The sequence below is a fragment of the Mauremys mutica genome, chromosome 2, assembly GCF_020497125.1.
Source record: "Mauremys mutica isolate MM-2020 ecotype Southern chromosome 2, ASM2049712v1, whole genome shotgun sequence".
Classification (NCBI taxonomy): domain Eukaryota; kingdom Metazoa; phylum Chordata; order Testudines; family Geoemydidae; genus Mauremys; species Mauremys mutica.
This window is the reverse complement of record NC_059073.1, coordinates 260104841-260117360: the sequence shown is the minus strand read 5'-3', so window position 1 is coordinate 260117360 and position 12520 is coordinate 260104841. Positions and strand designations below refer to the sequence as shown.

Below are 12520 nucleotides of genomic sequence, written 5' to 3'. Positions count from 1 at the left end.
GAGCTGCTGACCAAACCTCCTGATATGATTGACCCTTGAGGAGCCAGTTGTCGAGGTAGGGAAAACAGTTATTCCTAAACAACATGGTATGACTACCATGATTTTTAAGAAAGCTCCTGGGGCAGATGACAAGCCAAAGGGTAGGACATCGTACTGGTAATGACTGTGATTGAATGTGAAATGAAGAAATCTTTTGTGAGAGGGGTGAAACCCTATTTGAAAATAGGCATCTTTGAGATCAAGGATCGCAAACCAGTTCCCTAATTCCAGGGAGGGAATTATAGCTGTTAGGGACGCCATCCTGAATTTAAGATGTCAACATGCTTGTTCAATTGTCTGATATCTAATAACGGCCTCCAACCCCCATTATTCTTGGGTATCAGAAAATATCTTGAATAGAATCCTTTTCCTCTGTATTGAGGTGGGACTGGTTCTATGGCTCCTAGAAGCAATGAGATCTTCTGTCTCAGCAATTGATAGTGTGAGGGGTGCCTGAAGAGGGATGGGGGTTGGAAGGGCAGGATGGAGGTAATTTGGATAGTATAAACCAAAGTAATGGCCTCCAATACCCATTTATCTGACGTTATAGTCCCTCATGCTTCCTGAAAAAGACAGAGGAGGTGTCCGAATTGAGGAAGGGGGTTGTGTCATGCAGCTGAAAAAACCTGGTCATTGGGTGGTTTGGACTCTCAGCCAAACCATCTAAACTGGTGTTTGGACAATGTTGAAGGTTGGCATGAAGCAGTAAGGGTAGTTCTAGGCTTTTTCTTTGAAAACCTCAACCTCTTACCAGTGGTATTGGTGGCCTACAGAAGGCGAAAAATTGAGCAGGGCAAGATATTTGTGCTAACTGAGACCTGCTAAATATCCTCTCATTTGCAAGCTGCTCTAGAATCCTTTAGGATATGAAGCGAGTCATTCGTGAAGTCTGCAAAAAGCTTGTGGCCATCGAAAGATAAATCTTCCATGGTCGACTGAACCTCCTGTGGAAACTCAGACAACTGAAGCCAGGAAGCTCACACCATTGCTATGGAGGTGGAAATAGACCTGGCTGCAGTATCCGCCACATTGAGTGAAGACTTCAGTGAAGTTTTTGCTAAGCTGACCCTCCTTTATTATGGCTCTGAACTGTTCTTGATGTTCCTGTGGTAAATGGTCAATAAAAGCATTAAGCTTCTGTAGTTCAGGTAGACATATTTTGACATCAACGCCTGGTGGTTAGCTATCCTGAACTGAACATTTCTGGTCCTTATCATAAAGGGTAGGTTTTTGGGTATGTTGCCTTCCCCTTTCATTGACTGGATTCATGACTAAATAATTTGGTGCTGGATAAGAAAATAAAAACTCAGAATCTCTGGCCGAGACATAATATTTTTTTATCAGCCCTCTTGCATAGGGAGGGAAGCATTGCTGTAATTTGCCAGATGAACCTGGCTGGCTCAAGGAGTGCTTCATTAATTGGCATACCACCCATGCTGAGATAGAGGTGTGTGATATGTTCAGAAGCTTGTGATGGGAATCCAGGACTTCTTCCAGGGGAATTTGCAGAGTGTCAGTAACCCACTTCATCAGGTCCTGGGATTGTCTCATCAGCTAATGATGGTGGTGGTGACATTACTGCCTCATCTGGTGATGATAGGGGGTAACCTCCTTGTCTGCCCTTGCCTCTTGCTCCTCAAAGGTATTCCCGGGCTCAGAGTGGGGAGGAGGGATGGATGGTACCAGGGAAAAAGTCTTCTGTGTTCCTGTGAAACTGAGTTTAGGTCCCTCAAAATTGCAAGGGGATCCCAGTAAGGCAAATAAGGAAGACCATAAGGCATGGGGGGAGGTATCCAACACTGGTCATCCCAAATGTTGGAAAGCAGGGGTCTGGTGTCCTGCCTTTGTTACATCTGTAACAGAGAATAACATCTCCCGGAATAAAATGGAGAGCCTTGAACAGAAAGTTCAGAATCTGAGCCAGAATGCTCCTATATATATTGTATCTGTGGTGACATCCTCTCCTCATGGGTAGTGGAAGATGAAGAAGAGGTAGATCTCATGGAAACATGAACAGGCCATGACCCAGTCAACCTTGCTACCGAGAGATGTCCAGAGGTTGCAAGGAGTGGAGATTTGAGTTCATTCAGTACCAAAAGGTTTTTCAGGTACTGGAATTCCTGCAGTACTGGCAGCACAACAGAACTCAATACCAACCCCAATGATGTTGCAGAAGCTGTTGTGCGAGGCACTGACATCTGTACCAAGGAGGTTGAGGATTCCATTGAAGCCAGTCTCTTGGTAGTAACAATCTTTGGTACTGAGCCCTTTACTCCTGAGGAATGGAACTTAGTTGAATTCTTAGAATCCTTCATGGTACCTGAAGTACTCAGAGCCTCACTAGCACTCGTCTGAGGTTTCCAGTGACCGGATCTTCTTTGATGGGGAACTCTGTTCTGCTCCTCTTCTCCCTTCCTCATACTTTGAGTAGGAAGCTCTCAGTGTCACAGTTATAGGCACCTCTTTCATAAAGAGTTTGGACACTGCAGGTTTGATGCCTTCTTCCCCTTGGAAGCTCTTGGTGACCATGATCTTGATGACGGGAACTGACAGAAGTGGAGGATCCCTGTACTGGGGGGTTCTCTGCCCCTTGTTCAGCAGCCGGTCTCCAGGCTTGCTCCATCATTAACAGCCTATACTTTATTTCCCTGTTCTTCTGGGATCTTCCTTTAAAAGAAGAGCAGATCTTACACTTGCTGGGAACGTGAGAGTCTTCCAAACAACGAATGCATTGGGAGTGCCTGTCACTAAGAGGAATTGCTTCTTGACAAGAAAGGCACCTTTCAAAAGTCTGGGGAGCCTGATATCCCTGAAAGGAGAAAATTTGTTCAAACCTCTCCATAGGGGAAAAAGAAAAAAACAAATTTTTTGAAGAAAAGAACAAGGGAGATCAAATGTTCCTACAACTGTAAGCTACTAAACCTGCTACTACATGGACTAATTGTAGAAGCTAAAACACTAATACAGGATGGAAGAGTGCACAATAAATTGACACTTGCTAGACTCCATCTCTGGCTGAAGGTAGTGGAGAAGAACTGAGGGCAGTTAATCCATGAATCCCTATACTACGCTCACACGCAGAATTCATGTCGCCTGCAGGTGTCCTTGCTTCCCTGCAGAAAATGACTTTCTGATGGGGAAGCAAAGGGAAGCCGCAACAGCGGTCACACACTCCTCCCCAGCAGTGTGGGCATGTCATTTTGGGCCCCCAGAGCAGCCAGTGGAGAGATAAATCACTGCAGAGGGTGAGAGGGGAGGGAAGTGGGCCTGGAGATGCTCCAGCCACTGGCTCCTACCCTGCGCCAGGCTCAGCTCCTCTTCCCCTGCAAGAAATGTCCAGGACTAGGTCAGACCTACCTCCAGAAACCTCCTCCAGCTGCAGGAAGCTTTGCATACCCCCCTGCTTACTGCCCCCATCGCTCCTCAGCCACCACGGGCAGGGTAACTGTACGAGGAGCTGCTCCTCTGTCCACCCAACCCCCATGCACCCGGACCTGCCATACCTAAGCCCCAGTGCTGAGCCTCACCTCTCCACACTCCTAATCCCCACCCTGCCAAGCCCCACCCCCTTGCATCCAGACCCCCTCTGAGCCCCTCCCCCATTCACCAAGAACCCCCCCCCACTGGTTGCCTGCCCCCAAAGTGTCCCATACAGAATCCTCTCACCCCACACCTGGATCCCCCCACTAAGCCCCTCCACACTTGAATCCTGCTGAGCTGAGCCTGCTTGCCCCCACCTGGATCAGGGGCCAGAGCTGGGTGTGCATGCAAGATTCTGTCCCTCTCACTTGCTATCTTGGTGCATCTGGTGTGGAGGGGCAGGACACTGGGGTGTTTCTGGGGCAGGCCTGGCCCTTGCGCTGTGTCAGGATTGGGTGCAGCCTCACTGCCTATTCCATATTTTGAGGAGGGCTGCAGTGTGATCTCCCACCTCCATGCAGCCAGTGGCCTGTGTTCCGCACTGCCATGCTGGAGCCTGCACATTTATTAGTGACAAATAAAATATGCAGAATTTTAAAATATGGTGTGCAGAATTTTTTTTTTTTGCACAGAATTCCCTCAGGAGTACTATACAGCCTCAATATAGGGCAAGTGGATGTGTAGGGTGCATGAGCGGGCCAATCAGGCACTGCTATCAAAAATCTCCAATCAAAGGTGCAGGGGTACATGCATACTTAATGTGGAGCATCCACAGGCACACTGATCAAAGAATACTTGCTTCTGACAAGTTATTCAACTTACTAGTTATTGCAAAGATTTAGGCAGCAGACGCCCAAACCTAACCTTTGGAATAAACAACAATTTGTTGTTTGGCAAGGATTAAGGATTTTTTTTATTGCCCTAAAATAATCTTTATAGAATTTGTTTTTCAAAATAATCATTTTCTAATTTCCAGATGACAGAGCACACAAAGCAAATTCCATATCTGATTCTCAAAAAATGTAATTTTTATGGGTTCTGTAAAAACTATGACAAAGATATTTTGAGAGAGACTTTTAAAAGACATTATTGTTGACCATTTGCTTAGCATAAACACAGCCAACAGGAGACACAGATTCAGCAGCTGACTTGAGACACTTACTCTTTGAGACAGTCGATACCATAATATTATGATGCTGTGTTGCAGCCTATCAGCTTGTCACAGAGTTCATATTTGTACTGGAGGAGAAACAGTTAGAGGTGAACCTCCATAAAGGGAAAGGACCTAGATGTTTACAGGGGCAGATTCTTCACACCCGGCCTTGAGGCAATTGTTGGTGCACCAGAAATGGGAATGTGTTCCAAAAATAAGGGGCAGTATGGAAGAAGGCATGATGATGAAAAGGGGAAAAGCTTACAATGGAAGTCAGTGAGAAAGAAGCTTGCTACAGAGCAAAAGAGCCAAGAGAAAGAGTAGGAAGAAACCAGAGCAGAAATGTAAGCAGGTGGGGAGCTGTGCAGTGCCTTGAACGTCAGAACCAGAAGCTAGAACTTGGTATGGAAGGCAGAGGGCAGACAGTGAAAAGATTTAAATAGGGCATGCCAGGAAACAAAGTTGGTCAGGTTACTTACAAATAGGGTGACCAGATGTCCCGATTTTATAGGGACAGTGCCAATTTTGGGATCTTTTTTTTTTTAAACAGGCTCCTATTACCCCCACCCCCATCCCGATTTTTCACATTTGCTGTCTGGTCACCCTACTTACAAAAAAGTGACATCGTCTGTGATACTAGCAGGGTGGAAACTTATAAGGGACTGTAAAAATACTATTTACTTATATCTTCTTCATTTTCTTAGATAACTTATTTAACCATAGCTTTTGCTGGGGATGGTAAGCAGTAGCTAATTCTTTTTCCTATACTTTCTATAAAAGGGAAGTTATCAAGCCTTTCTAGACATGCTAGAATTCCAGTAGCTAGCCATTGGAATTTAGACCTAATTATCACATCAATATTAAGTTATTTGGGGTGAAATGCATTTCTGGTCTAACTACATCACAGACAATTGAGTTACACCAGAGATAAATTTGGTCCTTTGTGGCTTTTTTTTTTAGTGTAGGTATTTTTCATATTAGCAAAGAAACAAACGTTAGTAGGATGTTTTAATTTGTATCCCAGTTTCCTTTCACGCCACCTATATCTGCATCAACTGTATTTCTACAAAATGCAATTTAATGACAAAAATTAAAAACTGAAGACTCTTACTATTAGAAGCCATGATCCCAAATACCATGATGGCATTTCTGCGCACAAGTGGGTCTTCATGTGAGACTAGTTTAAATAAAGGCTCCACAGCTCCAAGACTAAGGAGTGTCACTTTGTTTTCATCACCTAAACAGTAATTAGGTTTAAATTCCTGTATGAATTATTGAAAATACCTTAGACCAGAATGCAACAAAAAGCAATTAATACTAATGCAATATACATACATATAAATATAAGGTATTGTTGATATCAATCTCTTTATTGGATTACAGAATATATTTCAAATAGTACCAAAATGATCTAAAATAAAGCAGTCTAACATAACACTGTCATTAAAATTCTTTGATGCAATTATAGCCCTAAACACTGCAGTATTAAACATAATACACCACATGTAAATAAAAAAATGTGTGGTTCACATAGATGTGATGTCACATCCAGGTCTGGATTAAAGCATAGGCACTAAAGGCCCAGGTCTAAGACCTCAGCTCTTGGAGTCATATGATCATCTCAGACTCCTCATGAAAATATAAAGTAAGTTTCTAGCCCATATGATTGTTAAGAAAAGTTTGAAAACATGAACCAAGTGTAACTGCTTGTCTTCAGAGAGCCTGAAACAACAGCTCTAAAAGCTGTGCACTGCCCTATGCATCTCAATGGGGTGTCAATCCAAGGCGCACTAGGCTGGAGGGATACCACCAACACCAACCTAACAAAAGAGCAAGGAACAAGCAAGATCCATGTCACTAACCCAGGGGTTCCCAAAGTTTTGCTGGCATGACCCCATTTTAATGAAGTTTTTCCTGCTGGAACCCCAGACAGCATGGAGGACACCATTTTGAAGAGCAAACTGACGTCCTCTGCACAGTATGACCACACACACTCCATACATACGAACTCACACTGTGCAGAGGACAACATTTTGTAGAGCAAAATGGTGTCCTCCATGCATCATGACCTTGCATGTACCGTACGTGCAAGGTCATACTATGTGGAGCAAAATGACGTCCTCTGCACAGCAGTGATTGCCGTGACCCCATCTGCTGATAGCAATTTGTATGGAGAGTACTGCTCAGTCCCTGCAGCCTCCAGAGGCAATATACTCAGTCACTCTGGGGGGATGGAACATGCACAGTCCAATCACACAGAAGAGCCATGCACGGATGGGCTTGCTCAATACAAAGAATCATTTTACAATTCAGCAGACAATTTGTATAATATCTCGACTGGGCATGTGCAAACTGAGGTTTTTCAAGGCTCATTCACATCTTGTCCAATTTGGATGATTTTTCACAGAAATAGCAAAGCCACATTCCTGACATTAGGGCAACCTCACTTCCCTCAATCAAATTTCAAGTCCTTGTTCCAAAGCAGGGAGGTGCTACAACTTCACCAAAAAACTGTACAACCAGTTTGTTAATTAGTCAAAACAATATATTTTCTCTTAATATAGCTCTTGGAAATGCCTTTTGGAAAGTTCCAGCAAAAATAAGATTCAGCCTGAGACAGACATCTAGCATGGAAAATTTCAGCCCAAGTGGTTAAAGTCTGGCAAAGTTATAAAAACTGAAAACCAAGTCTTATAATGGGAAGTGTTGGGCAAGCTTAACAAATCCATTTCTGGAAAAGCCACAAATGGAATGAGCCATTGGGTAGTTTTGCATGGCAGAATAAAAGTATCAAAGCGTCTGAGATGGGAGTGGGCACCATCAGGGAACATGGCCCTGGGAATGTTAGCTGCAGAGAAGGCAAAAGTAACCTGGGGAGTCAAATTCTTGTACAATATGCAGGCCCCTGGTATAATACAAATAAATAACCACATTAATTGCTTCATAATTGAAACTGAGAATTCAAACCTTCATTTAAAAATGGTTGTCAAATGTGAATCAAATGGAAACAGATGTACTGGTATTTGCCTGTGTCTGCAGACAGACTAAAACAATAGCTCTGAGGTAGACTGTCACAGCCCTTAGTTGGCTGCACAGAAGAGGAGGGGAGTAAAGCCCGCCCTTTCTCCTCTCCGTAGCCTTGCTTAGATTATGCCTCTGGCCACAGGGGACAGTGTAGGGACTGCTTATCTAACCATCCCCACTTAGAGGAGATGGGTAGGGAGGGAGGGGAGAGTGCTCTGTCCCTACTATGTGCTGGCCAGAGTAGCTGACCAGGCACACAATGAGGAGACAGCTGCTCCATTAAAAGGCGTGAAATAACTTACTCTACTGCAAGCAAGTGGGAGCAGAGAAGGAATCGTTCTTGGGGCAGCCCCACTACACACCAGGGGTATGTCTTCACTCAAGGAGTAACTCCTGTTATCAGCACTCAAGTTACTCATCTCAAGTTAGCCTAGTTCAAGTGAGAGCAGCCACACTGTGAAGTAACACTCAAGCTGCTGTGTCTGCACTGCTGCTGTACTCACTCATGTGTGGTGCTAAGACTACTGGGAGCACAGCCTGTGGTTCTGAGCACTGCAGTAAGCTGAGTTGCTCCATCAATTATTTCCCAGTGAATTGTGGAAGAACCTGTCTGTCCCTTCAGGGTACATGGGCCAGGGGGACAGGACTATGGGATGGCACTGGAGGACTAGCAGCACTTGTGGAGCTAGCCTGTGTTCACACTGCAGAGTTGTCATGTTAGCAGCTGATAAACTGCGCTTACTGAGGTTTTAGCCTATACTCCCTCTAGCCAACTCAAAATAACGGCACCAGTGAACCATTTTTTGTGTGTGGATTGGACTGAAGTTATTACCTGAGTTAACTTTGCAGTGAAGACAAGTCCCACTACCTAGAATATGTCTCCACTGCAATCGGGGGTCTGACTGCAGCTCCGGTAAGCATACGTGCACTAGCTTTAATCTAGCTAGTGCGGCTAAAAACAGTGCACATGCAATGGCATGGACCATGATGTGGGCTAGAAAAGTGAGCATGTACCTAGGTTTCTAGGTGGGCTTGTACAGCCTATGCTGCATCTTCACTGCTATTTTTAGCTGTGCTGGCTAGATTAAAGCTCACACAAATATGCCTACCTGAACCGTAATGACATCTCCAACTGCAGTGTAGACACACCCCTATTCAGGGCTGACTGCAAAAGTACACTCTAGTCCGCTGTGGCGTCAGCAGAATATTCACATTAACTATTTAATAGGTTATTAATTTAGCAGAAACAACAAACTAATATGTTTGTCATTTTTGGACATGATGGCAGATACAGTATTGTTGCGGTGAGCAAAGGGATAGCTGTCAAGGGCTGTTGAGGTGGGAAACAAGGAATTCAACCCTCTCTCCTCAAATTTACAGTAATCTCTACCCTGCCCAAAATATTGCTGCATCTCCTCCTCAGAACCTAAAGCCTCAACTGCATATTGTTTACCAAGCCCAGACCGTTTACCTTCCAGGATTCCAGAAACCCCAAATGCTCCCTAGCCAGCAGTCAAAAGCTTCAGGTTTTCTCTACCAACTTTAACAATGTCATCAATTTCTGTCAATACAAAAATCTGCAGCACACAGAAACCTTACAATTTAGGGCAATATAAAATAGATGGAATATCATATAAAAATAAATTAAACCAAAGATGCCACTACAGTACACTAATTAGACTAGACTGGGTGGAGTGGAGGGAGTGGGAGAGAATTTGGGAAAGGCAGGGCCACATAACTGTGGGTTCCTTTATTAATTATTATTATTATTGTTACCATAAGACCTAGGAGCCCCAGTCAAAAACCAGGACCTCATTTTGTTAGGCCATTTTTAGGTTCTGTAAAAACCCAGAACAAAAACATGGCCCTGCCCCGATTTATGTTTGATGTGCCACACAAATAGTGCCTTGATTATATATAATTTAAACAAGAAAATTTAGGGGATTTGAAATACTAGACACTTGTTTGATTCCCAAACATGTAGCAATGATTGAGGCTGGTTGTTCCCATGAGGATCTTCTACTATGGAAGTAATGTTCTTGAAAAAAGAAAAGAAAAGAAAAGAAAAGAAAAGAAGGATTAAATGCAAAATACAAAAAGAAGGAAACAAACAAATCCCCAGAGATGCAAAAAGCTTAAAATAACTATTTCTCCAATTTAAATTATGTACCGCATAGCAAATTGTAATATGCAAGATGCCACAATCTCATTCTCAAGATAAAACAGATTTAGACTATCCTACATTCAAGGTAAGTTTTATTATTAAAAGATGCAAAAAATTAACTTCATGCAGAACACAGGACTTCCTTATAACTGTAAATAATACATGATAAATATTTTACAAAATTCCAAGAGGAACATTTACTGTCAAGCAGGATAGTTAGAGTATGGAAACTATAAAAATACCAGACAACTAGTCTAGGAAACTTAGGAAATGTGGAGAGAGACTGATCACGAAAAGACAAACCTTTTGATGCAAATTTATATATAGCATCACATGCTTTAGCCAAAACTTCCTCTTCTGGAGAATTAAGCATTAGCACCACTGTTGCTGCTTTTTTGCTTTCAATCGATAAAGGATCAAACTACAAACACAAAAGAGAAGAGAATTTTCTGAATTGTACTAAGCCTTATTGTTCAATGCAGCAGCCCACTATATATATATATATATATATATATATAAAATTTTAAAATCAGACTTAATTCAGTCTGAGATTTATAGGCCGGTTAGATATGTTAAAATGGGTTTTCAATAGGGATTCAAGGACATTATTTTTTCATCTTTCCTAATAACAGCTTGAGTTTCCGCTGAAAGATAAGAGGGCAAAACTCACCTTTAAAATTGCTGACTTAACACAAAATTATAAATTCGGTGAAGCTTATACAGATGACACATGCAAAGTTTTATTAAAGTACTTACCAGCAATAGTTTCAAAAGCAGAGATCCTAGATTATTGTCAAATCAAAAACCACTAACCTCCTTCAGAGCTGAGCAGAGTGAGTGAGTATCACAGTTTCACCTATATCCCCACACCTCCTGCACCTATATCCTACCCAGCCAGGTCTCAGATCTCTGAGCAGCAAGCCATTCTGCCTAAAGGCCAGCAGCGCCTGTGCTTTGCTTTCTCTCCAAGGACTATGAACAGCATATCGCCAGCAGTTACAAGTTTCCACAAAGCTCTTTCTAAGCAAGCACACTTATTCTTAACGTAAAAGGATTACATCAAAAACATAATAAAAACAATAATCAGATTTAAACCCACTAAACATACCAGGAGTCACCCATCAGATTTATTGGGCTCTACTAGGCCACAGTCTTTCCAACCCTCCCCTAACGACTAGGGCCCCCATTGGACAAAGGGTTCTATCCATTTGCTGGATCAGAAAGAAGGTCCTGAGTAAGTTCAAACCCAGCCTTTTTATATCAAAAGCCCTTTTTCTGTTGGTCTCTGAAAAGCCGTGTTTGAACTAGACCATGCAAGCCTCTTTCGGGGGGGGGGTACCTCCCTGGAGATGTTTACAACCTGAGTGATTCACCTTAATCACTCCCCACTGTTTTTGACTCCTACAAGAGCTGTGATAACTCTCCCCTCTGGAATTGTATACAATCCCTGGCCTACAATGATACATAACCTTAGTACAATGTGATCCCCAAAGACATTACATGCGGTTGCAATAACAGTCAGTGTGTTTTGCAAATACCCAACTGATAAAATGGGTGAAATCCTGGCTCTACTGAAGTCAACTGACACGCCACTGAAGTCATTGACTTAAATGAGACCAGGACTACATCATATGTGATAACTCTGGGAAAATCTTCACACTTCCTTGTATATCCAGAAAGTCCTGAAGACAGCAGTAACTATGTGATTTCATCATGCAGAAGAGGTGAAAATTTTCTGAGAGGTTTCTGTAACTCTGATGCTGCAATAGCAGCCACTGAGCAGCATGTGGGGAGAATTCTCTGAAGAGCACACCCTTATAAGGAGCCCATGTACTCACATGGTGCATGGGAATAGGATTTTGCCCTGGTGCACATTCTGCTACACTGCTACATTGCGGTAGTTTTTTAAAAATAGCACAGAAAGGATCATTCTATCTTCTCCCAAGATCCCTTGTTAAACACCTGCTCTCCATGATCTTATGCTAGTTGGAGCATTACCCTGACACGATCTCTATTCAGACAGCTAGAAGTGGTACAAGTGTTCATTTCCATTTCTGACCTCTCTCATACAGAAAGAAACCTTCCATCAAATCCAGCTGCTCTGACCCTCTTAATAGACTCTTTGAAACTGACATAGCTTGAGAAAGGGCAATTTCTTAAAAGGCCTTTTGTTCTTTATTTAGACTGAAGCACTTCTGAAGACTTTAAAATTCAACCACGAACAAAAAATAAGCTTTTTTTGGCTTTAAAATACAAGTTTTGTAACTTTGGGAAAACAGTCTTCTGTCCCTGTCATATCACATTCAATGACTGTGCCAGAGCATCTGTGTTAAAGGGATTAATATATGGCAGACTGCTAAAGTCAGGAAGATTTTCTAATCCTCAAATGTATTTTTATTTAAAATTTAGTAAATTAAAGCATTTAAAACACAAATAATTGCATATCTAATATACATGTTATATACTGTGTTAGTATTAGTATACTATAAAATATATTTGTGACGTTGTGTGTGACGTTGCACCCCATAAGGCTTCACGGAAATATGCTTATGAATGTATATATGATATAACTGGAATATGTTTTATGCTACATATGCCATGTAACATATCTATATAAAGGTTATGATCTACTGAATATATTCATCCTATTTGTATGCATGTGTCATTGTTGTATTTGAAGTTATGAATATTGGCTGTGTACTTGCTTGATTTCTAAGTAG

General features: G+C 42.3%; 1 protein-coding gene across 5 annotated transcripts in view; it reads right to left on the bottom strand.

Annotated features, from left to right (window-relative positions):
• Positions 1-12520, bottom strand: part of ARMC3 (armadillo repeat containing 3) — an 84817-nt gene that overhangs the window by 54613 nt on the left and 17684 nt on the right. For 3 of the 5 annotated variants that reach the window (XM_045006228.1, XM_045006224.1, XM_045006225.1), the window contains 3 exons: positions 10104-10221; positions 9591-9674; positions 5724-5849 (listed from right to left, as the gene is read on the bottom strand). In XM_045006228.1, the coding sequence (XP_044862163.1) occupies positions 5724-5849; positions 9591-9674; positions 10104-10221 (328 nt within the window). The remainder of the gene's footprint in view (positions 1-5723; positions 5850-9590; positions 9675-10103; positions 10222-12520) is intronic. The other 2 variants (XM_045006227.1, XM_045006226.1) reach the window with 2 other exon arrangements.